At 48.0% G+C, this 26754-nt stretch overlaps 1 protein-coding gene across 1 annotated transcript in view; it reads right to left on the bottom strand.

Moving 5' to 3' along the window:
* Positions 1-26482, bottom strand: part of PRPF31 (pre-mRNA processing factor 31) — a 31357-nt gene extending 4875 nt beyond the window's left edge. The window contains exons 1-13 of the mRNA XM_068119938.2: positions 26240-26482; positions 13855-14081; positions 9774-9831; positions 9556-9639; positions 8049-8146; positions 7328-7434; positions 6824-6993; positions 6566-6723; positions 6358-6447; positions 5681-5808; positions 5490-5562; positions 4509-4637; positions 4307-4405 (exon numbers count right to left, since the gene is read on the bottom strand). Coding sequence (XP_067976039.1) covers positions 4307-4405; positions 4509-4637; positions 5490-5562; positions 5681-5808; positions 6358-6447; positions 6566-6723; positions 6824-6993; positions 7328-7434; positions 8049-8146; positions 9556-9639; positions 9774-9831; positions 13855-14079 — 1419 coding nt within the window. The 5' untranslated portion in view covers positions 14080-14081; positions 26240-26482. The remainder of the gene's footprint in view (positions 1-4306; positions 4406-4508; positions 4638-5489; positions 5563-5680; positions 5809-6357; positions 6448-6565; positions 6724-6823; positions 6994-7327; positions 7435-8048; positions 8147-9555; positions 9640-9773; positions 9832-13854; positions 14082-26239) is intronic.
* Positions 26483-26754: the final 272 nt, after the last annotated feature.

Genomic DNA, 26754 nt, shown 5'->3' with positions numbered 1-26754 from the left:
TAGAATGGGGGTAACAGCAGCAATTTTGAGGGAAGGTGGGACGATGCCTGTAGACAGGGAGGAGTTTATTGTTGCAATGATAAGTGGAGAGAGAGCAGGGAGGGAGGCTTTGACAAAGCTGGAGGGGATGGGGTCAAGAGTGCAGGTGGCAGTTTTCATTCCTATGAGGAGTTCAGAGAGGTCAGTAGGGGAGATTGGGGAGAACCGAGACAGGGGATGGCAGGACAAGGGGGGGCAGGTGGTTGGAGGGGGAGCGGGTGCAGCGGTGGTCAAGCTGTTGTAGATGTTGTCAATTTTGCGTTGGAAGAAAGAGAGGAAGGAGATGCAGTTGTCTACTGTGAATGACTGGGTGGTGGTGTTCAGGGGGCGGAGGAGTTTGTTTATTGTCGAGAAGAGTGCTTTTGGGTTTCCGGAGCCAGAGTGGATAATTTGAGAGTAGTAGGCAGAGCGAGCGCGGGAGAGGGCATCTTTGTAGTGTTGTAGGTGGTCCTTGTAGGCTTGGGAGTGAACTGTGAGACCCGTTTATGTCTTTGCTGATGATTCCACTCTCTACTGCATCATTTCTCATCCCTCAGACAGGCAGACACAGCAGCCTCTTCCCTCTGTGCAGACCATGATCGAATCAGGAGCTGGTCTAACAATTGGAATGTCTTTCAACCCTGATGAATCCTACACACTCACCCTGTCTCTCGGAAAGGATTGTCTGGCAAATCCTCCCTTATTCTTCCTAAACAAACCACGAAGAGGTTTGTCACTCAAATCTTTGGGTTTGAACCATTACCATCAGCCATGATCTTTCTTGGGCAGGCCATTTTGCCAAGATGCTCTCCAAAACCAGACATCGACTGGGCATCCTTCGTCTTGCAAGGTCTTTCCTTGGCCAATCTGAACTTTTTCAACCTAGTTCAGGCCTTCATTTTAAGCTTGATTGAGCACTGCTCTACTCTTTGGCAGCATGCCCCTGCCTCAAACTTTGCCCTTCTTGATGTCATGGAAAGCAAAGCCCACAAAATCATTGGGATCTCCAAAGACGAAGCCGAGTGTCTAGATCTGCTGTATCTTTCGCATCATAGGAAGGTGGCCTCTGTATTATATTGCCTCGTTTTTGGTCTTCCTACAGCTGCCTTCTCTTGGCTCTGTTCCTAATTGTTCTATGCAAGGCACATGGTCTGCTAGTAACCCTCTTGTTGTTACAGTCCAAAAATCCAGGCTCACTGCTCACCTCCACTCATCTGTTCTGCTTTGCTCTCGTTGATGGTTTGTTCCTTTCTGTTTCATCCCCACCTTCCCGTTCCTCGTAATGCTATATTTCATTCAGCTTGTGTGCAGCTTTGTTCATCCCCATGTGTCCTTCTCCCATCCCCTTGATCACTCTCATCTCTATTCTGCTGTAAGTGTTTCCCCCTTTCCATTTTGTTCCCTTCCATTCTGCTCTAGTTCTTCCATGAGCCTCACGAAAAAATGATCATGTATACAAAAAAAATCCAAAAAAATCAAGGGCTTGTGCACCATAATACCATAAGGTGCAGTGGACGGTTCAGATTTAGTTCGACAGCAACTACCCAAGCATCAACCATCCTTAGAGGTCAATCAAAGATGAGGTCTGCACAAGACATGAGGACATTGCTGATAAGGCGCAGGAGCTCCAGAAACTTCACTTTGACCAGGAATTGGCCTCTGAACTAAACTGGGGGCTTAAACAGCTGTTGCAGAGTGAGGCCAGAGGGTGGGGGTGGGGAGAGAGAGTATGGAGTGGCATGCGAGGGTCTACGTGTGTCTTCTCAGTGTTGAAAAACATCCCAGATAGTTGACAAGAGGCCTTTTAAAAATATATACCTGCACATACAGTCATGTGAAAAAGTAAGTACACCCCATGTAAAGTTTTGACTTTTTCAACATATTTCAACATACAGCTATTTGATCTTCATTTCAACAATATTGATAGATAATGGTGACATAATATAACAAATATCATGAAACATTTACATTTTGTAGTCCATTGTATAATTTAAATAAACAGAAATGCAAATTTCACATGTGGAAAAAGTAAGTACACCCCTACATTTATCACTACTTCAAATACCTAAAATTAGAATCAGGTGCACCAGCTCAGGTGCAAATGATTAGAACATAGTTAGAGGGTCTTGGAGGAACCTGTCTTATTTAAACCTCAGACATTTAGTTTGGTTTGCTCTTTGTTGTTGAAGTGTGCGGCATCACCATGCAGAGATCAAAAGAGCTCTCGGAGGCCTTCAGAAAGAAGGTTATGGATGTCTACGAGTCTTGGAAGGGATTTAAAAAGATCTCCAAACAATTTGAAATCAATCATTCGACTGTCCGGAAGATCATCTACAAGTGGAGAAGATTCCAAACAACTGCCCACTTGTTCAGGCCAGGCCACCCCAGCAAGTTCAGCCCGAGAGCAGACCGCAAGATGCTGAAAGAAGTCTCGAAGAACCCCAGAATGTCAACACAGGACCTACAGGTAGCTCTTGCCACTGTTGATGTCAAAGTGCACGAGTCCACCATTAGAAAGAGGCTGCACAAATTTGATCTACATGGGAGGTGTGCCAAGAGGAAACCTTTGCTGTCCAGAAAGAACATCAGGGCAAGACTAAAGTTTGCCAATAAACACCTCGGCAAAGACCAGCACTTCTGGAACAATGTGCTCTGGACAGATGAGTCAAAGGTAGAGCTATTTAGCCACAGTACCAGAAGAGATGTTTGGGGAAAACCAAAGACAGCATTTGACCACAAGAACCTGATACCAACTGTAAAGCATGGTGGTGGAAATATTATGGTTTGGGGCAGCTTTGCTGCATCAGGGCCTGGGCAGCTCACCATCATATAATCCACTATGAATTCTTCATTGTACCAGAGGATGCTTGAGGATAATGTGAGGCCATCTGTCAGAAAGTTGAAGCTCAACCGAAGGTGGACCTTGCAACATGACAATGACCCAAAACATACCAGGGAATCCACGAAGGAATGGCTGAAAAGAAAGAAATGGAGGGTTCTGGAATGGCCAAGTCAAAGCCCGGATCGAAATCCCATCGAGATGTTGTGGGGGGATTTGAAACCAGCTGTGCATTCAAGAAACCCCTCAAACATCGCACAGCTGAAAGAATTCTGCATGGAGGAGTGGGCAAAAATTTCTCCCAGTCGGCCAGAGACTGGTAGACAGTTATAAGAAACGCCTACTTGAGGTTGTTTCTGCCAAAGGGGGCAATACCACCTATTAGAGCCAAGGGTGTACGTACTTACTTTTTCCACATGCGAAATTTGCATTTATGTTTATTTAAATTATACAATGGACTACAAAATGTAAATGTTTCATGATATTTGTTATATTATATCACCTTTATCTATCAATATTGTTGAAATGAAGATCAAATAGCTGTATGTTCAAATATGTTGAAAAAGTCAAAACTTTACATGGGGTGTACTTACTTTTTCACGTGACTGTAGGTATGCAGCTGCAGCCCTAGCTGTCAGATGCAATGTCTATTGTTTTTAACAGCGTATAATCAGCAAAATGGCACAGATGATTTTCCACGCAGGCAGTAAGGTTAGCAATGTACACAAAGAACAAGATTGGTCCCAGTGTGCTGCCCTGTGGCATGCTAGTCTCAAGACATTGAGAAACAGGAGAAAATAGTGACCCATTGTTTGAGCTCACCAAAAGAAAATGTTAACAATCAGATAAACATTCCAGAAGAGGACCCAGAATGCAACTGATTGACAGCTTGGAAAACAAGACCGAGTCTGAGCCGGTGTTGAAAGTATGAGATTTGTCCGAATGTCCCATTCATGCAAATCCGCACCTCAATAACCACCGTTTAGAGGCCATTTTTCCCCGCAAAGCAGGGGTTGGCCTTTTCGGGGACCGTGGTTGTTGTTGTTTTTTTGGTCCCCTTTTTGAAGCAATGTTTTACGGCCGGATGCCCTTCCTGCCGCCAACCCTGTTTGTCGCCTTTTTACGATAAACAGGGAATTACCAGTGTACTGGTACTCAATTTGCCGACCTCGGAAGGATGACAGGCTGAGTCAACCCCCCTGGCGTTAATTCAGCGATCGACCAGGATTCGAACCCAGGATCCTTGGATCCTAAGCTGGCACCCTAGCCGCTAGCCCAACATCAGGGACTAAAAAATCCGCACCTCAATAAGCGACAATAATAAGCAAAACACCAAGGACAGTGTCAGTTTCCCTTTCATATGTATCAACTATGCAAGTCCAATATATACATGATAAAGATAATCTATTATATTAAAAGGTAAAGGGACAAACACCCAATTTTCCGTACCTGGAGTGGAGTGAAAGCCACGCTCGAAGCCGTACCCGAAACCCGGTCCCTTACTGTGGATTTGCCTCCATAAACTTGGTTCTGCTTTTGGAGGGTACGCTGCCAAAAAAAAACCAAGAAAATGGGTTCAAGTACAAAGATTTTCAAATGACTCAAAGTGAGAATTTTATTTTAATCCTGAAGATGGCATTAATGTGACTACCTGAAGACTCTTGGAGATGCGCGACTTATTTGCTTCGGTATTGGGGGCTACGCGTACACGTCCTGAACCTGCACGGCCGAGTTGGCCCAGAGAGAAGCCAAGGTCCTCTTGATATGCATCTTCTTCAATCTGGTATATCACAGAAATTATTTGAAAGATTAGTTCAAGCATTCACAATATTAATCAATTTCTACTACATCCATGTTGAATGCACCAACCAAGCGTGCTGCACGTCTTCCTACAATAACTTTCATAAACGCACAAGGGACATTCGAAGTGAGAGTGCTTCAAGGGGAGGGGAGAAGGACACATGCAGGTCTGCGAGAACAACTAGGTCAGGAGAATTGCAATCCGAGTGAAGAGGGTGGATACAAGGAGGATGGATGAACTGAGGGAGGAGATTGGTGTGCTGATGAGCTTGACGGGGAGATTGAGGAAGATATAATGGCAAAGAGACTTGATAGGTTGGGGGAGCAAGGTAGGAGGAAAACAGGTAGACCATGGTTGAGATGGGAAGATTGTGTGGGGAGCGATATCAATAAGGTGGGGGTGTTGGAGTGGAGAGAGATGGCTGGGGACATGGGGAAGTGGAGGAGTATCGTGGTCGAGGCAAGGCAGAAGCTTGGTAACGGAGCTCACCCCTTATGAGAAAATAATGAGAAGAAGAAGATGCTAAAATTAAATTATGATACAAATGTTCTGGTATGTCTATAACGAATTGTTTATAGTCAAGGTGGTGTGACTCATTTGCTCCCATGGTGAAACTATGGTGTTCATTAAACCATTTGGAAGGTTAAGAGAATGAGTATCCCGTCGCTTACGATTATAACAACTCCGTCCAAGGGAAGTTACAAACTGGCATTCGAAGATGCATCAAAAAAACAAAAACAAAAAAACAATAATAACACCCGTACGCATCAAAAGTTTCACTACAGCAGGCTGTAATATTCAAAATAACTTCCAACCCTTAATTCTACTTACCTCTCCAAATGTCATTCGATTAGCTTGTTTGCGAACCTCGGTCAAACCAAGGCGCTCCTTCATCTTACGGTATCTATGGAAACAAAGAACGAATGCAAAAGACAAAGTCAAAACACTGCAGATGAATAAGATCAAGATGAATGAAAGGCAAGCTAAGTCAAGGATATGGAGCAAAAGAAGAACAGCTTCACCTTCGGCCACCCCTTTTCTTCCTGGGAGGATCAAGGGGCACCGGAAGGGGTTTCACTTGCTTGGCAGGTGGTGGTTCCTGCCACTTGTCAAATTTTTTCTCAACTTCCTCTTTGAGCTCAAAGCCTACCTGCAATGAAGAGCCACGGGCGCAATTTAAATGAATCAGCTTCATCACGACAAGACAAGGAGCTTCAATTGAAAACAAGAAAAACTTTCTAATGGTCATCAAAAAAGGAGTTGCACATCGACAAATATTTTACTTTTGTGAGCAAACCTATAATTGTAACTTTATTACTTGTTCTTTATGCATATGCAGCACAAGACTGTGGGTGGCATCACTGGCTGAGGGCGTGGCTGTGCCCTCTGCTGGTTGTGGCAGGGATTAGGAATTTGTTCATGGTGCCGGTGATAGCTCGCCTACTCTTCGGGAAGGACACCATGTTATCTTTAACATCTACCAACCAATTCTGGCAGACGGGACGACCGGTGCGACGTCCATCCGAGGGACAGCACACACATTGATGAGTCATACTGCCTGCCAAACACCAGCATGACAGTTTATAGCTGGGTTAGGATTCAAACCCAGGATAGACAGCTTGGAGGCGTGTGTGAGTACCTTTAGGCCATGGAGACAGTGACAAGCAAAAAATAAACAAAATAATTGTGCCACAAATACCTTTCCATCTGTACTCTCATGGAAACTATCCACACGTGCTGCGAGCGTACACTTGGCAGCGATCAATCTTGCAGCCTTTCTTCGCAGATCCTTAGGGGGAGTTGGAGGTGAGGCTATTGATCAACGACGGACACAAATCACAGTCAGGAAAGTAAGGATGCTATATTGTGATAGAGATCAGCACTCAAACCAAAATAAAGAAACATACTGGTGGGAGTGCCTGGACAATAGGTGAGTAGAAGATGAAGCCCGTGTGTGGAAGAATAGCTGTGGAAGAAAATCCAGCAAGTGTCCTCCGCTGAGCCCCCAGAAGGTGAACATTACAGGCCGGCATCTTGGAAAGCGGTGTCAAACCTCCGGCAACGCCTGGGGGTGATGAAAACACAATGTGTTATCTCAGGAAAATATCTCTACAGGAAGTTCTGTGATAATTCTGAACATGCATTGCTCTCCTTCAGCAGCGCACCCATGAGTTTGGCTGCAGTTGAAGCTCCCACGATGATAGAGAGATTTGGAGCTATAAGTGACATGCGTGACTCCACGAAGTCAAGGATGCGAAGACGAGCCTCACTTAGTTCCAGACCCATTGTACAGGCCTCATCCAAAGAGTCCAGCTCTTCAGGCGTGAGACGAGAACTGAGAAAATAAAACGTACAGCAATGAAACTACGTGCAATACCATGGTGAATCATGGGGGGGTTTTTTCCACTGCAATGAATCCTTACGATTGTCTGAGGACACGACATTTGCTGTACTGAATGAGCCCTTTCAACATCAGGACTCAAAAGGAACAATGAGGGATAAACCACAATTTCATTACATGGGCAAAATGACAAGAGAGACTGCAAAATAACTAAATGAATATGGTGGGGGTGATGAAGTAAGGATTATTTGTTTGGGGTGGGGGAGCTGAAGGGGGGAGGAAATAAAAATAAAAACGTGTTCAAGCATGGCAGCCAAAAGAGACCCACCCTTGCGTAGTGGAGGCAGTCACACTGACCACCATTATGGTGGCGTGAGTAAGTACCTGCTGCAGCACTTCACTGCTCTTACATCGGTCCAGTTGGTTCCCCAGTTCCTGAGGTGCAAGCAGAAGAACAGCAAGTTGCCATCTTTTTTAAAAATCCATATCAGTCTTTATTACAAACCATCAAAGTCCATTTCAAAATGGCGTCTTACAAAACCGGTATGTATTTCTCGAAGACAACCAATTATTGATCTCTTCCAAACAGGTCACATAATCAAAGAGAACAAGCGTTACGCCTAGGTCCCCCGTCGGTGAAGTGATGCGAGTTGACAAAGTGGAAGATGCAAGGCGGCCATCTTGGATTTTGACATGGCGATCCAATTTTCAACAGCGTTCTCCCTTATGCGTAGATACACCCACACACCAGATTAGAAGTTAGTAGTTCGTTTATTTTTCAAGATATTTCGCTCACAAGGTTCAGACATATATATGGTGGCGGCCATCTTGGATTTTGACGTGGGTAACACCTACACACCAAATTAGAGTTCGTTCCTTCGCTTACGCACACACGCAAGCACGCACGGGAAAACCATAGTCCCCCTTTCGCTCCGCGGTGCGACGGGGGACAAAAAGGACCATAATCCAGATGTAAATGACAATAGTCCCAGAGTGCATGAAATGTTGTTGGAAGGAAAAGTACATACAAGTACGCCACAAGAGCTCACCTTAACTGTACGGATATACTCCAGAGCCCCGGGCACAAGAGACTCCAATTCTGGAAAACGTTTGGAGTACTTATCCCTCACAAACTTGTGAATAATATCTGAGGTTTAGGAAACAACAAAATGGAGAATTGCATTGCAATACATGCCCCCTACCACCAAGTGTCAATTTAATATGTTAAAGGGTAAGCAGGAAATGTCTGGTAAACTGATCCATGTATCAATATCATGTATCCAATATGTGACATTTTCTAAGTCCAAAAAGGGCACAACTGCGTGAAAAATTGGTGAACTGCCCCAAAACTCAAACTGTTTTTGTAACTATAATAATACTGTGATTACATTTAATAATTTCATACGTTCTCGAAATAGTTTGTAATAAAGACTGATAAGGATTTTTCAAAAAGATGGCAACTTGATGTTCTTCTGCTTGCACCTCAGGAACTGGGGAACCAACTGGACCGATGTAAGAGCAGTGAAGTGCTGCAGCAGGTACTTACTCACGCCACCATAATGGTTGTCAGCGTGACTGCCTCCACCACACAAAGGTGGGTCTCTTTTGGCTGCCATGCATGAAACATCGTTTTATTTTTATATCCTCCACCCCTCTTCCCCCCTTCCAAACAAAATCCTTACTTCATACCACCACACCATATTAACAAGTTTCTTTTGGTCAGCTGTGTCTTTTGGGACTGCCGCTGGTAACATGTAACCCAGTGGTACCTGCTGCATGGTCGGGTTGGAGGTGACTAAACCGACACCCCTCCATGGCTTTGCTAGTGGGGGTGGGTGACTGACACCCCGCCAGGACCAAAGACATCACTTGGATAAGGGCGAATGAGCTCCTGGAGGGAGCCAATGGCCATCCAGTAAGGAGATGGCGTCTCCTAAAAAACACTAATCCGGTTTGGGCCGGTTCAAATCATACCAACGACTTTAAAAATGGTACGTGCTGCTTCCTTGCTTGAAAAGGATAGAGCACTGACAATCTCCATCAGTTGGCATTCATTGAGAGGAGGAAATTCCTCTTGATGAAATGCCCCGCTGAGTACGGTGAGAAAAGCGGCGCCATTGTTATGACGTCGTTGGTACACAGAGTATCCCGGGAAGTAATGGCACTTCCCCCAAGCTCATTGGCTGTGTTAGCCATTGGTCTCGTCCGTATGTCCATGTGTGTGCGTTGAGGGGCAGCTCCATTACGAGCTTAAGACCTTGCATATAAATAAATAAAATAAATAAATTCAGGATTTTGAGACATACCTATTGCATTGTACCTACGTTAAGCTATACATGCTACAGATGACTCCATTGGCATAGACTGTAAAATGCAATGGAAACAATATATACCATTTAAAACTGCTGATCAAGAATGAGATAAAGGTGATGAAAAGGCATACAACAGAAAATAAACCTGAGACACCATGAAAATTCAATGAGAGGTTTTAATTTTCCAGCTCCAACTCATTAACCGTAACCCACCCCAAGCTTCCCTATTTCCCGACTTTCTTACTGATTTCGTTGTCTATCTCAACAGTCATGTTGTTTGAATCAACAATAAGCTTGTATTCGGGATCTGCCTCCACGGGTCCAAGCACTGCAGAACAACACGAAAAACAACAGCTCACAAGTTCCAAAATGAAAAGCAGCAAAACATTGAAATAATACAACAAAGTTACAAATCGTAACCAAGAAAACAAACATATCTACGAGCTTACTAATCAAACTCACCTTCTGTTTTCTTTGGCATTGCCATGTACACTTCAATTGTCTTCATAGTATTTGCAAACTAGAAGTAAAAGAAAAAAATATTGAAGATTTTCCTCCACAAAGATACAATGCCAAAAGAAAGTCTACACCCCCTCTCAAAATTTTCACCTTTTGTTACCTTATAGCCTGGAATTAAAATGCATTAAACCAGACTTTTTTTTTATTTTTTATACCTTTATTTACACATTGTAACCCACAACTTCCAAGTAAAAAACAAATTCTACAAATTTCAAAAAATCTATTAAAAATACATTACTAGAATATCTTGGTTGGATAAATGTCCAACCCCCTGATAATAGCGATTGTAAATTAGCTCAGGTGTAACCGATCACTTTCAAAATCACACCAAGTGAATTGGCCTCCGCCTGTGTTAAATTGGAGTGATTCATATTATTTCAGAATAAAATCAGCTGTTCCTGTAGGTTTCCTCTGCTGGGTAGTGCATGTCACAGCAAAGACTCCACCATGAGCACCAAGAGCTTTCAAAAATTCTCTAGGATAAAGTTGTGGAAAAGAACAGATGAAGGTATATTGATGAAAGGGTGAAATATATATCATAAGGGTGAAAGGTGCGAGGAGAGCTGGGCGGGTGAAGTACCAACCGAGAATGAAGGTGTGGAGGTTGAAAGACGTGACAGTGAGGGAGGCATTAAAAGAGAGGATGAGTAGGGTAGAGGATGATGTGGTTGAGCTTGAAAGTGGTTGGATGTCAATGAAAGATAGTCTGTTGGGAGCTGTTGGTGAGGTATGTGGATGGACAAAAGGACCACCGAGGCACTCGGAAACATGGTGGTGGGATGATTAAGTTGGAAAGAGGATTGACGGGAAGAGGAGGAAGTTCAAGGAGTGGCAGAAGGCGAAGGGTACGGGGGCAGAAAAGACAGAACATGAGAGTTATAAGGCAGCCAAGAAGGCTGCAAAGAAAGAGGTAGTAAAGGCACAGGAGGCATGCAGGAAAATGTTCGGAGAACGCTTGGATTCAGAAGAGGGTCAGAGAGCGGTATTCAGGATTGCAAAGCAGATAGCGAAAGAGAGGTGTGATGTGATGGAGGTGAGTTGCTTGAAGGATGAAGTGGGACAAATCGTTGTGGACCCAGATGGAATTAAAGGAAGATGGAAGATATATATGGAAATGCTGTTGAATACAGAGAATGAATGGGATGGCAACATAGAGAGTAACCCAGTTTTAGGACCGGCAGAGAAGATAACTGAGAAGGAAGTTGAGGAAGCGATAAAAGCAATGAAGAGTAGAAAAGCGGGAGGGCCGACGGGAGTTGTGGGAGATATGTTGAAGGCAGCAGGAAGTTGGGGTGTGAAGAGAATGGCAGAGATCTGTAATCTGGTGGTGAAAGAAAGCCGCATTCCAGTGGATTGGGAACTGAGTATCCTCGTCCCTCTATACAAGGGAAAAGGTGACCCTCTGGACTGTGGCTCGTACCGAGCGATAAAGTTATTGGAGCATGGAATTAAGGTATTGAAAAGGAGCATAAGGAAGAAAGTGAAGATCGACAAAATGCAGTTTGGATTTATGCCAGGAAGATGAACGACAGACGTGCTTTTTATTGTAAGGCAGTTGCTGGAGAAGTACATGGAGAAGAGGAAGAAGTTGTTTCTTGGGTTTGTTGATCAGGAGAAAGCATTCGATAGGTTTCCACACAAAGTATTGACATGGGCATTGAGGAAGTTCGGAGTGGAGGAATGGTTGATCAGAGTAGTGATGGCAATGTACGAAAGAGCACGCACAGTGGTGAGTTTGAAGTGAAGGTGGGAGTGCATCAGAGGTCGGTACTAAGTCCAATACCATTTGTAGCTGTGATGGAGGTGCTGGCTTGGAATGTAAAGGAGGGTTTACCGTGGGAGTTGTTGTATGCAGATGATCTAGTGTTGATTGCGGAAAGTATGGATGGACTGAAGGAGAAGATGAACAAGTGGAAGGAATGTATGGAGACAAAAGGTCTGAAGGTGAATATCAGAAAAACGAAGGTGGTAAAGCATGTGGTGAAGTGGAAAGAACTGGGAAGTGGCCGTGTGCTGTGTGCAGGCAGGGTGTCGGAGTGAACTCCATTCAATGTACAATGTGCGCCGAGTGGTTTCATCAAAAGTGTAGTGGTCTGAGAGGGGTCATTAACCAGTGTGGCAGCTACATTCAAGTGTAAGGTGTGCACAGAGGGAGTTGCAGATGGAGGAAATGTCGAGTTGGATCTTGGAAATGGCATGAAACTGGAAGGTGTGAAAACATTTTGCTACCTCGGAGACATGCTGAATGGAGAAGGTGGATCAGACTCGGCAACGGTTGCTAGAGTGAGATGTGCATGGAAGAAGTTTTGGGAACTGAGTGGCGTGCTGACGAGGAGGGGAGTGTCGTTGAAGCTGAAGGGAAAGGTGGATGCTGCATGTGTGAGAAGTGTTATGATTTATGAGAGCAAGACATGGGTAATGAACGTCGAGCAGCAACGAAGGTTGGAAAGGGTGGAAATGCGAATGGTTCGGTGGATGTGCGGAGTGTCGTTGAGAGAGAGGAAGACAAATGATGAATTGCAAAAGATGATGGGAATAGAGCCTGTGATTGATGCTGTGAAGAGGAACAGGTTGAGATGGTTTGGTCATGTGTTGAGGAAGGATGAAAGTGACTGGTTGAGAAGAGTGATGGAAATGAATGTAGAAGGAAGTAGAGGATGGGGAAGACCGAGAAAGACTTGGCTGTGAAACCACACCAATTGTTACCAACAAACAAGTATTGTATTAAGATCACACAAGAATAACAGAACAACAACAATAGTAATCAATTGCACAACCAATATATATTTCCTATGATGGTACCATCAGGTTCGTACAATATAACTCACTGTGCTCCAAGTGAGCGAAAAAAAGAACATTCCCAATGTCTCTATTCCGGCATCAAGCCAAAGTCGATCCGCTCCAGTAATCGTCAGAACGATGTCTAATCGAGACCAGAATCCCGTTCGGATGACAGTCACAGTCACGCGGCCAAAGCTGCACAAAGGTGCCCTCAAGGCGACTGGGAAATCACACCCTCGGGTATTGACGTTCCACGGCTCCCACTCGGCGAACCGCAGATTTCCCACTCAAAAGCCACGTTGCACACACACACACACCAGATTAACGTCTGAATGCAGTGAAAATGGTTGAAGCTAAGTGAAAAACCTTGAGCGAAGCGCAAATCCTGCGCGAGGTAAAAATGGCCGACGGCCGGTTCTCGTGGCGTAACGGCACTCTGATCATTCTCTCCGGAATCAACCGCAAAACCCGTCACGCAGGTTTATCTGTCACAGCGATAACAACTCTGTCGCAGGAATCCCTTTCCCAGGAAACCCCAAAGTTCACTCGTGACTCTCGTTCGCCAAGGTTCGCTCCAGACCTCGAAGCAGCTAGGCTTCTTGTCTGACTCGTTCGCTCCGCCTTCTCTTCCTCCTCTTCCTCTTCGTCGTCATCCGGTTCCGGTTTCATTTAAAACATTAACTTTTTTACCTTTTGAAAATAGTAATCTCTATTTCCCTTAAACGACAACAATAATACTACATGGAATCAAAAATGTTTCCAGTGGATGAAAACCACAACAACGGAAGTGACAAATCCGTAACACAGGGAAGACCGAGAAAGACTTGGCTAAATGTGGTGGAAGAAAAAAATGCGGGCAAGGGGGTTAACAAGGGGAGATGCAGAAAATAGGGCAAAATGGAGAAGATTGTCATGGGGCCCGCAAGGCTAACCCCCGCTCTCGCAGGGAAAATGGCCTTAAAATGCCTGTTGTGTTGTTGTTGTTGTTGTAGTAGACAACGGACTAATCTATATAGTTGGTGGGATTCAAATATAGGGTCTGGGAATCATTAAGCAAAATCAAAAGGCAAAACAGCAAGCAGGATAACTCATTTCCCCCAACCCCTCCTCTCCTTGCCTGCCTTACCCCATCTGGCTATTCTCCAAACTGTACATCTGCACTCAATTCTACACCCCCCCCCCCTTCAAGTTTTCTTACAACTGTACCATTTCCACCCTATTCTTCTTCCCTCTGAACCAATACCTGCCGACTGTCCCGAAGCTTCGCAAGAGATCGGACAGAGTCCAAATTATTTGAATCAATTTCCATGCCACGACCGCCAGCTTGATCCTCCAAAATGCCTCTCCGAATCCCCGAAGTCACAATGTCCTCCTTTTCCCACTCTTCCTCCACATCAGACAGCCCTTCATCTGCCCCTTCTTCTGCAGCTTCCTCCAAGTCAGCCAGGAGCTCATCAGCTAGAGACATGACTGCAAAAACAAATGAACAAATATGAGTGCAAAGATTTGAAAGGTACTAAATAACTGAATGAACTACTTTACAATGAAAATAACATTTTTGTGACAAACTAAAAGTGCTCCCAGTACAGTCTCGAGTCCAGGCACAATGTTTAATCAGTATGTGACTTTCAAAATGACGTAATCCACCCCAGAAAGCTTCGCACCCATGTGCAGAAACCCCCAGCAACAATGGTCATAAGGGCAGGGGAACACATGTCGTGCATGCCAGATAAGGATTGTTCGCTAAAATGGCTCACAAAGCTTCCAAAATAAACCGAAAATATTGGGAAAAGTACCTGAGAGAAAGAGGTGTGCCTCTGCACATTAAAATATTTGGAGAACTTTTTGATCAACTCGCCCAAAAAGTTGATATCTTGCAGCGTAGTACAAAAACTCCCGACGATGTGGGCCCACGAAAAGCCTATGGACGGACTCGTTCTACCAGACTTACCTGATCGTCACTGCCAGTAAGTGGACTTTAAACCTTGTGGGATTCATTACCTCATGCAAACATGGCAGGCTTGGTTATTTATTTAATGGATGTCTGCAATCGGTCATTCCCAACATTCAGGTGGACTTCCCAGAGGGAGACACTGTATCCGATTTAGTTATTCCCCAAAACTGAGAGGAAGATCATATCTGAGGCTTGCCAATAGACAGGGTAAGTTTAAAATGATGATATTTATGATAAATCATGTTTTTTGAATGGGGAGGTGTATGGTTGGGTGCAGGAGCTGAATGGGCTGCAGGTTCCATTCGAAATATATATTTTTTGTTTGGTTCCGGTGTCGGAGGTGTAGAAGTAGGACTTCTACACCGGTCCCACAAGATAAATTATACAAGATTTCTTGCATCTATTGGTAAAAGGAAAAGTGTACGCCCATCCATGTGCATGTTATATCTACTGCTACCACACACTTGTAACTATGAGGAAATGGTATGAACTTGACATCTCTCATCTACGGATATTTATCGGATTTTCTATACGAGTCAGTACACCAACTCCGAACAGGAGCGGCAGTAAGGGCCATGTTGTTATCCTCTCTGGGGGTATATAGATTACAATACATCTCGGGTCGGGCCTCAAGAACATCGGGGGTGTGTTCAGTTACCAAGTTTCTTGTAGAGCACTCGCCAAGTGGTTTAAGCATTTGAGCAAGCACTCCATTCAAAACTGTTGATAACGAACGGCAGGCTTGGCAAGCGCTAGATAGCAGCTTGGTAACTGAACACACCCTGGGTTTCCTCCCTTTCAGTTTCGTGTTAAACAGCAGTGGTGACTGTTACAAAAAGTAATCAAAAGTGTTTGTTTAAAAAAAACATTTTAGGGTGCCCCATGAAACACCACGACAAGCTTTTTATAAACGTTAATACGACATTTGTCCAAGGCCAAAAAAAAAAAAGAAAAAAAAAAAGTCACTTGGGGAGTATATTCATATATTCAGTGGTATAGTGGTATATTATTTTTTTTTTTTTTTATTGTGTTCATTTTGTTTTGTAATAACATTATATTATTATTATTATATTATTATTATTATATTATATTATTATTTTTAATTGTGTTAATTTTGTTTTGTAATAACATTAATATTATGCTATTATCATTACCTACACCCACCCGAGATTGACGGAGGTTATGTTTTCACCCGTCTGTTTTTGTGTGTTTGCTGTTTGCAGGATATCTCAAAAAGTTGGGGATGGATTTGGATGAACAGATTGGGTGTGTGACAAGGACAAATAGATTCGATTTTGGTGAAGAAATTCTAGTGATTCTTCACCATTGAGAGAGAGAGAACTAAAAACGATATACAGTATATAGCACGATATCCCAAAAGTTATTGATGGATTCAGACGAAACTTGGTGGACATGTTGGGTCTGTAAAAAGACAAATAAATTAATTTCATTTTGGTAAAGGATTGCACAACCAATATATATTTCCAAATAAGATAATATTTTAATTTATAAAGTGATTGTTCACAATTGAGAGATGGGGCCAAAATCGATATAGAGCATATCTCAAAAAGTTGTTGACGAGTTATGACAAAACTTGGTGGATAAGTTTGGTAGGTGACAAGAACAAGGCTATTAAATTTTGGTTCAGGTCCGAATCCAGATCCAACCTCTCCGTGGGATACAAAATATAAACTAATTAGCCTGGCGGAGGTATGCGCTCTACCGACTTCCATTCCGGTTTGTGTTTTTACCCTCGCCAGAAGAGAGGGTATTGCATCTGAGTCCGTTTGTCTGTTTGTCCGCACAAAATAAGTATGACTTTCTCTGCAACCATTAGTCCAAATGACAGGAAATTTCCACCATACGTGCACCTCCTCCTGAATATATTTTTTAATGATAATTATCATTAATGATAATGATAATGATAATGATAATGATAATGATAATTATGTCATAATTATAATTATGACATCATAGGTTACGTGGTACAGCAGCATCTTGGAAAAACTGAAAAAATTTGCACCTCTGCATCTCAGAAAGTGCTTCATAGAAAAAATTGAGACATGGCTCATTTTAAAGAACTATCCATGGGGAATAACATATGTTAATGATGATTATGACGTAATAATTCGACAAGTACAAAACTTCATCTGATCAAGATGAAATTTCTTGAGCGTCATCTAAGGATAAATTGGTCGGGGAAAAATAATAATAATAATGATGTCATCGGTCACGTGGTTTGGCCGCCATTTTTGTTTTAACACAAAAGCCTTAAAAACCACTAAAAAACATTTTTCTCTGAAACGGCTAAACAGATTGAGGAAAAAACATAACATGCTTGATCACATACCCATGATGAACAAAAGGTTCATAGACTGATGTCATAGTTCACATGGTTTGGCAACTACGATTTTTTGAAGAATAAGTTTTAAAAGCCTCTCCTCACGAACGCCTGAAAAGATCGAACAGAAAGTTCACAAATATGCCTTGCGTCACATGCCTTGCGTATACCATGCTGTCTTTGAATAATTCATACGTCACATGGTTTGGTGGCCATATTAGATTGAACAAAAATCTTTTTAAAATTATATCTCTTGAACCACTTCATTTAGCAATGCGAAATTTCAAAGTAATGTAGTAGTCGTGAAGCGGGACATATATAAAAAATAACCACCTTTAGAGGCCATTTTTCCCCGCAAAGTGGGGGTTGGCCTTTTTCGGGAACCGTGGTTGTTGTTTTTTGGTCCCCTTTTTGAAGCAATGTTTTATGGCCGGATGCCCTTCCTGACGCCAACCCTTTTTGCCGCCTTTAACGACAAACAGGGAATTACCAGTGAATTGGTACTCAATTAGCCGACCTCGGAAGGATGACAGGCTGAGTCAACCCCCCTGGCGTTAATTCAGCGATCAACCGGGATTCAAACCCAGGATCCTAGGATCCTAAGCCGGCACCCTAGCCGCTAGCCCAACACCAGGGATGACGTGAAGCGGAGGACGTGTTTAAAACTTCAATACGATTGGTCTTGCGGTCTGGCAGCCAGAAGTTATTGTTTGAAGAAGAAACTCTACTCTATTATCTTCTCCAACCATGTGAGTTTTCAATATATCTATTAATTATGTACTGTTTGAAGTCAGTGGCATTCTGTCTATTAATTACGTACACCCATTAATTATGTACTTATCAGAATGTACCTTTCGACACTTTGGGCTGCTCAGCAGCATTGGACCTTTGAAGAACCTTTAAGACCCGTCAAGACCCTTAAGACCACCAAGAACCCAAATATACCCTGAAGATCCTTAAATACCATGAAGAACCAGAGGACCCCAAGCATCCAAAAAGACCCAAAAGACCCCGAAGACTGCGAAGACGCAAAAGACCCCGAGGATTCAAAATACCCAAATGAGCAATAGGACCCCGATGACATAAAATGCCTCGATGACACAAAACACCCAAATAACCCAAAAGACTCCGAGGGCCCAAAAGAGCCATAGGGCCATCGGGCCCTGATGACCCAAAAGACTCCGAGGATGCAAAAGACCCCGGGGACTCAAAAAAACCTGAGGACAGCCTCATAACAAAAAAAAAAAAAAAAAAAAAAAAAAAAAAACATTTTAATAAAATAATTCAGTTTTATAAAGAGGATGTAATGTGTCAAGTGTGCCTGAGGAGGAAATGGGAGAGTAGATGAGAGGATGGGAGAGTAGGAGAGAGGAGGGGATGGTAGGGTCAAAGAGAAGAGAGGAGGGGATGGGAGGGTAGAAGAGGGATGGGAGAGTAGAAGAGGGGATGGGAGCGTAGAAGCGGGGATGGGAGCGTAGAAGAGGGGATGGGAGAGGAGAGGGGATGGGAGAGTAGAAGAGGGGATGGGAGAGTAGAAGAGGGGATGGGAGAGTAGAAGAGGGGATGGGAGAGTAGAAGAGGGGATGGGAGAGTAGAAGAGGGGATGGGAGAGTAGAAGAGGGGATGGGAGAGTAGAAGAGGGGATGGGAGAGTAGAAGAGGGGATGGGAGAGTAGAAGAGGGGATGGGAGAGTAGAAGAGGGGATGGGAGAGTATAAGAGGGGATGGGAGAGTAGAAGAGGGGATGGGAGAGTAGAAGAGGGAGAGTAGAAGAGGGGATGGGAGAGTAGAAGAGGGGATGGGAGAGTAGAAGAGGGGATGGGAGAGTAGAAGAGGGGATGGGAGAGTAGAAGAGGGGATGGGAGAGTAGAAGAGGGGATGGGAGAGTAGAAGAGGGGATGGGAGAGTAGAAGAGGGGATGGGAGAGTAGAAGAGGGGATGGGAGAGTACAGAAGGGGATGGGAGAGTACAGGAGGGGATGGGAGAGTACAGGAGGGGAGAGGAGGGGATGGGAGAGTATGAGGGGAGAGGAGGGGATGGGAGAGTATGAGGGGAGAGGAGGGGATGGGAGAGTATAAGAGGAGATGGGAGAGTAGAGGAGGGGATGGGAGAGTAGACGAGAGTAGCAGAGGGGATGGGAAAGTAGACGAGAGTAGCAGAGGGGATGGGAAAGTAGACGAGAGTAGCAGAGGGGATGGGAGAGTAGAAGAGAGTAGAGGAGGGGATGGGAGAGTAGAAGAGGGGATGGGAGAGTAGAGGAGGGGATGGGAGAGTAAAAGAGGGGATGGGAGAGTAGAAGAGGGGATGGGAGAATAGAGGAGGGGATGGGAGAGTCCAGAAGGGGATGGGAGAGTACAGGAGAGTATGAGGGGAGAGGAGGGGATGGGAGAGTATGAGGGGAGAGGAGGGGATGGGAGAGTATGAGGGGAGAGGAGGAGATGGGAGAGTATAAGAGGAGATGGGAGAGTAGAGGAGGGGATGGGAAAGTAGACGAGAGTAGCAGAGGGGATGGGAGAGTCGAAGAGGGGACGGGAGAGTCGAAGAGGGGACGGGAGAGTAGAAGAGGGGACGGGAGAGTAGAAGAGGGGACGGGAGAGTAGAAGAGGGGACGGGAGAGTAGAAGAGGGGACGGGAGAGTAGAAGAGGGGACGGGAGAGTAGAGGAGGGGACGGGAGAGTAGAGGAGGGGACGGGAGAGTAGAGGAGGGGACGGGAGAGTAGAGGAGGGGACGGGAGAGTAGAGGAGGGGACGGGAGAGTAGAGGAGGGGACGGGAGAGTAGAGGAGGGGACGGGAGAGTAGAGGAGGGGACGGGAGAGTACAGGAGGGGACGGGAGAGTACAGGAGGGGACGGGAGAGTACAGGAGGGGACGGGAGAGTACAGGAGGGGACGGGAGAGTACAGGAGGGGACGGGAGAGTACAGGAGGGGACGGGAGAGTACAGGAGGGGACGGGAGAGTACAGGAGGGGACGGGAGAGTACAGGAGGGGACGGGAGAGTACAGGAGGGGACGGGAGAGTACAGGAGGGGACGGGAGAGTACAGGAGGGGACGGGAGAGTACAGGAGGGGACGGGAGAGTACAGGAGGGGACGGGAGAGTACAGGAGGGGACGGGAGAGTACAGGAGGGGACGGGAGAGTACAGGAGGGGACGGGAGAGTACAGGAGGGGACGGGAGAGTACAGGAGGGGACGGGAGAGTACAGGAGGGGACGGGAGAGTACAGGAGGGGACGGGAGAGTACAGGAGGGGACGGGAGAGTACAGGAGGGGACGGGAGAGTACAGGAGGGGACGGGAGAGTACAGGAGGGGACGGGAGAGTACAGGAGGGGACGGGAGAGTACAGGAGGGGACGGGAGAGTAGAAGAGGGGACGGGAGAGTAGAAGAGGGGATGGGAGAGTAGAAGAGGGGATGGGAGAGTACAGGAGGGGATGGGAGAGTCCAGGAGGGGATGGGAGAGTCCAGGAGGGGATGGGAGAGTACAGGAGGGGATGGGAGAGTACAGGAGGGGATGGGAGAGTACAGGAGGGGATGGGAGAGTACAGGAGGGGATGGGAGAGTACAGGAGGGGATGGGAGAGTACAGGAGGGGATGGGAGAGTACAGGAGGGGATGGGAGAGTACAGGAGGGGATGGGAGAGTAGAAGAGGGGATGGGAGAGTAGAAGAGGGGATGGGAGAGTAGAAGAGGGGATGGGAGAGTAGAAGAGGGGATGGGAGAGTAGAAGAGGGGATGGGAGAGTAGAAGAGGGGATGGGAGAGTACAGAAGGGGATGGGAGAGTACAGGAGGGGATGGGAGAGTACAGGAGGGGAGAGGAGGGGATGGGAGAGTATGAGGGGAGAGGAGGGGATGGGAGAGTATGAGGGGAGAGGATGGGATGGGAGAGTATAAGAGGAGATGGGAGAGTAGAGGAGGGGATGGGAGAGTAGACGAGAGTAGCAGAGGGGATGGGAAAGTAGACGAGAGTAGCAGAGGGGATGGGAAAGTAGACGAGAGTAGCAGAGGGGATGGGAGAGTAGAAGAGAGTAGAGGAGGGGATGGGAGAGTAGAAGAGGGGATGGGAGAGTAGAGGAGGGGATGGGAGAGTAAAAGAGGGGATGGGAGAGTAGAAGAGGGGATGGGAGAATAGAGGAGGGGATGGGAGAGTCCAGAAGGGGATGGGAGAGTACAGGAGAGTATGAGGGGAGAGGAGGGGATGGGAGAGTATGAGGGGAGAGGAGGGGATGGGAGAGTATGAGGGGAGAGGAGGAGATGGGAGAGTATAAGAGGAGATGGGAGAGTAGAGGAGGGGATGGGAAAGTAGACGAGAGTAGCAGAGGGGATGGGAGAGTCGAAGAGGGGACGGGAGAGTCGAAGAGGGGACGGGAGAGTCAAAGAGGGGACGGGAGAGTCAAAGAGGGGACGGGAGAGTAGAAGAGGGGACGGGAGAGTAGAAGAGGGGACGGGAGAGTAGAAGAGGGGACGGGAGAGTAGAAGAGGGGACGGGAGAGTAGAAGAGGGGACGGGAGAGTAGAAGAGGGGACGGGAGAGTAGAAGAGGGGACGGGAGAGTAGAAGAGGGGACGGGAGAGTAGAAGAGGGGACGGGAGAGTAGAAGAGGGGACGGGAGAGTAGAAGAGGGGACGGGAGAGTAGAAGAGGGGACGGGAGAGTAGAGGAGGGGACGGGAGAGTACAGGAGGGGACGGGAGAGTACAGGAGGGGACGGGAGAGTACAGGAGGGGACGGGAGAGTACAGGAGGGGACGGGAGAGTACAGGAGGGGACGGGAGAGTACAGGAGGGGACGGGAGAGTACAGGAGGGGACGGGAGAGTACAGGAGGGGACGGGAGAGTACAGGAGGGGACGGGAGAGTACAGGAGGGGACGGGAGAGTACAGGAGGGGACGGGAGAGTACAGGAGGGGACGGGAGAGTACAGGAGGGGACGGGAGAGTACAGGAGGGGACGGGAGAGTACAGGAGGGGACGGGAGTGTACAGGAGGGGACGGGAGAGTACAGGAGGGGACGGGAGAGTACAGGAGGGGACGGGAGAGTACAGGAGGGGACGGGAGAGTACAGGAGGGGACGGGAGAGTACAGGAGGGGACGGGAGAGTACAGGAGGGGACGGGAGAGTACAGGAGGGGACGGGAGTGTACAGGAGGGGACGGGAGAGTACAGGAGGGGACGGGAGAGTACAGGAGGGGACGGGAGAGTACAGGAGGGGACGGGAGAGTACAGGAGGGGACGGGAGAGTACAGGAGGGGACGGGAGAGTACAGGAGGGGACGGGAGAGTACAGGAGGGGACGGGAGAGTACAGGAGGGGACGGGAGAGTACAGGAGGGGACGGGAGAGTACAGGAGGGGACGGGAGAGTACAGGAGGGGACGGGAGAGTACAGGAGGGGACGGGAGAGTACAGGAGGGGACGGGAGAGTACAGGAGGGGACGGGAGAGTACAGGAGGGGACGGGAGAGTACAGGAGGGGACGGGAGAGTACAGGAGGGGACGGGAGAGTACAGGAGGGGACGGGAGAGTACAGGAGGGGATGGGAGAGTACAGGAGGGGATGGGAGAGTAGAAGAGGGGATGGGAGAGTACAGGAGGGGATGGGAGAGTACAGGAGGGGATGGGAGAGTACAGGAGGGGATGGGAGAGTACAGGAGGGGATGGGAGAGTACAGGAGGGGATGTGAGAGTACAGGAGGGGATGGGAGAGTACAGGAGGGGATGGGAGAGTACAGGAGGGGATGGGAGAGTACAGGAGGGGATGGGAGAGTACAGGAGGGGATGGGAGAGTAGAAGAGGGGATGGGAGAGTAGAAGAGGGGATGGGAGAGTAGAAGAGGGGATGGGAGAGTAGAAGAGGGGATGGGAGAGTAGAAGAGGGGATGGGAGAGTAGAAGAGGGGATGGGAGAGTAGAAGAGGGGATGGGAGAGTAGAAGAGGGGATGGGAGAGTACAGAAGGGGATGGGAGAGTACAGGAGGGGATGGGAGAGTACAGGAGGGGATGGGAGAGTACAGGAGGGGAGAGGAGGGGATGGGAGAGTATGAGGGGAGAGGAGGGGATGGGAGAGTATGAGGGGAGAGGATGGGATGGGAGAGTATAAGAGGAGATGGGAGAGTAGAGGAGGGGATGGGAGAGTAGACGAGAGTAGCAGAGGGGATGGGAAAGTAGACGAGAGTAGCAGAGGGGATGGGAAAGTAGACGAGAGTAGCAGAGGGGATGGGAGAGTAGAAGAGAGTAGAGGAGGGGATGGGAGAGTAGAAGAGGGGATGGGAGAGTAGAGGAGGGGATGGGAGAGTAAAAGAGGGGATGGGAGAGTAGAAGAGGGGATGGGAGAATAGAGGAGGGGATGGGAGAGTCCAGAAGGGGATGGGAGAGTACAGGAGAGTATGAGGGGAGAGGAGGGGATGGGAGAGTATGAGGGGAGAGGAGGGGATGGGAGAGTATGAGGGGAGAGGAGGAGATGGGAGAGTATAAGAGGAGATGGGAGAGTAGAGGAGGGGATGGGAAAGTAGACGAGAGTAGCAGAGGGGATGGGAGAGTCGAAGAGGGGACGGGAGAGTCGAAGAGGGGACGGGAGAGTAGAAGAGGGGACGGGAGAGTAGAAGAGGGGACGGGAGAGTAGAAGAGGGGACGGGAGAGTAGAAGAGGGGACGGGAGAGTAGAAGAGGGGACGGGAGAGTAGAAGAGGGGACGGGAGAGTAGAAGAGGGGACGGGAGAGTAGAAGAGGGGACGGGAGAGTAGAAGAGGGGACGGGAGAGTAGAAGAGGGGACGGGAGAGTAGAAGAGGGGACGGGAGAGTAGAAGAGGGGACGGGAGAGTAGAAGAGGGGACGGGAGAGTAGAAGAGGGGACGGGAGAGTACAGGAGGGGACGGGAGAGTACAGGAGGGGACGGGAGAGTACAGGAGGGGACGGGAGAGTACAGGAGGGGACGGGAGAGTACAGGAGGGGACGGGAGAGTACAGGAGGGGACGGGAGAGTACAGGAGGGGACGGGAGAGTACAGGAGGGGACGGGAGAGTACAGGAGGGGACGGGAGAGTACAGGAGGGGACGGGAGAGTACAGGAGGGGACGGGAGAGTACAGGAGGGGACGGGAGAGTACAGGAGGGGACGGGAGAGTACAGGAGGGGACGGGAGAGTACAGGAGGGGACGGGAGAGTACAGGAGGGGACGGGAGAGTACAGGAGGGGACGGGAGTGTACAGGAGGGGACGGGAGAGTACAGGAGGGGACGGGAGAGTACAGGAGGGGACGGGAGAGTACAGGAGGGGACGGGAGAGTACAGGAGGGGACGGGAGAGTACAGGAGGGGACGGGAGAGTACAGGAGGGGACGGGAGAGTACAGGAGGGGACGGGAGAGTACAGGAGGGGACGGGAGAGTACAGGAGGGGACGGGAGGGTACAGGAGGGGACGGGAGGGTACAGGAGGGGACGGGAGAGTACAGGAGGGGACGGGAGAGTACAGGAGGGGACGGGAGAGTACAGGAGGGGACGGGAGAGTACAGGAGGGGACGGGAGAGTACAGGAGGGGACGGGAGAGTACAGGAGGGGACGGGAGAGTACAGGAGGGGACGGGAGAGTACAGGAGGGGACGGGAGAGTACAGGAGGGGACGGGAGAGTACAGGAGGGGACGGGAGAGTACAGGAGGGGACGGGAGAGTACAGGAGGGGACGGGAGAGTACAGGAGGGGACGGGAGAGTACAGGAGGGGACGGGAGAGTACAGGAGGGGATGGGAGAGTACAGGAGGGGATGGGAGAGTAGAAGAGGGGATGGGAGAGTACAGGAGGGGATGTGAGAGTACAGGAGGGGATGGGAGAGTACAGGAGGGGATGGGAGAGTACAGGAGGGGATGGGAGAGTACAGGAGGGGATGGGAGAGTACAGGAGGGGATGGGAGAGTACAGGAGGGGATGGGAGAGTACAGGAGGGGATGGGAGAGTACAGGAGGGGATGGGAGAGTACAGGAGGAGATGGGAGAGTACAGGAGATGGGAGAGTACAGGAGGGGATGGGAGAGTACAGGAGGAGATGGGAGAGTACAGGAGGGGATGGGAGAGTACAGGAGGGGATGGGAGAGTACAGGAGGGGATGGGAGAGTACAGGAGGGGATGTGAGAGTACAGGAGGGGATGGGAGAGTACAGGAGGGGATGGGAGAGTACAGGAGGGGATGGGAGAGTACAGGAGGGGATGGGAGAGTACAGGAGGGGATGGGAGAGTACAGGAGGGGATGGGAGAGTACAGGAGGGGATGGGAGAGTACAGGAGGGGATGGGAGAGTACAGGAGGAGATGGGAGAGTACAGGAGATGGGAGAGTACAGGAGATGGGAGAGTACAGGAGGAGATGGGAGAGTACAGGAGGAGATGGGAGAGTACAGGAGGGGATGGGAGAGTACAGGAGGGGATGGGAGAGTACAGGAGGGGATGGGAGAGTACAGGAGGGGATGGGAGAGTACAGGAGGGGATGGGAGAGTACAGGAGGGGATGGGAGAGTACAGGAGGGGATGGGAGAGTACAGGAGGGGATGGGAGAGTACAGGAGGGGATGGGAGAGTCCAGGAGGGGATGGGAGAGTCCAGGAGGGGATGGGAGAGTACAGGAGGGGATGGGAGAGTACAGGAGGGGATGGGAGAGTACAGGAGGGGATGGGAGAGTACAGGAGGGGATGGGAGAGTACAGGAGGGGATGGGAGAGTACAGGAGGGGATGGGAGAGTACAGGAGGGGATGGGAGAGTACAGGAGGGGATGGGAGAGTACAGGAGGGGATGGGAGAGTACAGGAGGGGATGGGAGAGTACAGGAGGGGATGGGAGAGTACAGGAGGAGATGGGAGAGTACAGGAGGAGATGGGAGAGTACAGGAGGGGATGGGAGAGTACAGGAGGGGATGGGAGAGTACAGGAGGGGATGGGAGAGTACAGGAGGGGATGGGAGAGTACAGGAGGGGATGGGAGAGTACAGGAGGGGATGGGAGAGTACAGGAGGGGATGGGAGAGTACAGGAGGGGATGGGAGAGTACAGGAGGGGATGGGAGAGTACAGGAGGGGATGGGAGAGTACAGGAGGGGATGGGAGAGTACAGGAGGGGATGGGAGAGTACAGGAGGGGATGGGAGAGTAGAAGAGAGTAGAGGGCATGGGAGAGGTAAGTCACTATAAAATGTGTACAGGGCAGGATGTATATTTATAATTATATACAAGAGAAAGGCCTTCCTGCTCTTCCCTCGTTGCGCCTCCACATACACTAACTAATGCAGGCATGGCGCACATACAAAACCTCCAGTAGATAAATAATGGTCCGATACCAACGTCAACAGTTGTGCGATAAAGATAAATATTATCAAATTGAAATAAAACTGTTTACCTGACGATCGCCGTGAACGAAACCTTCAAGTTCAAGGTTTGCCAAATTCTCTTCGGTTTTAGCCAATTCTACTCTCGTTCTATTAATCGCTGTGATACGTCGAACAAATCAAATTAATCCTGCTAGTATTATAATGCTCATGTTACTTTCTTCATGCCTTATATATATCCAGCAATATATATATATTTTAAAAACAGTTAGGGATTATTTATCCGGTTGTCGTCAAACCGATAAACCTCCTATAACAGGACCGCCGGCTACACTGCCAATAATTTTTTTTTTAATGAATATAAATCAAGCAGATACAATAACATTTGTCTTATTTCTATCAAAGTATAATTTTAGTAATTAATTTGAAACTATAATTTAAAACGATGTTACAGCACGATATCTCAAAAAGTTGTGGACGACATCGACATGACAAAACTTTGTGGATCAGATCACAGATGGGTAAATGACAAGAACACACACTATCCCAAAACGACAGCCAATTAGCACGAGGTGGCAAACTCATT

The sequence above is a fragment of the Myxine glutinosa genome, chromosome 6 (genome assembly GCF_964187855.1).
Source record: "Myxine glutinosa chromosome 6, kmMyxGlut1.1, whole genome shotgun sequence".
Taxonomy (NCBI): domain Eukaryota; kingdom Metazoa; phylum Chordata; class Myxini; order Myxiniformes; family Myxinidae; genus Myxine; species Myxine glutinosa.
The sequence above is the reverse complement of the archived record's forward strand: the minus strand, read 5'-3'. Positions and strand labels throughout refer to the sequence as shown.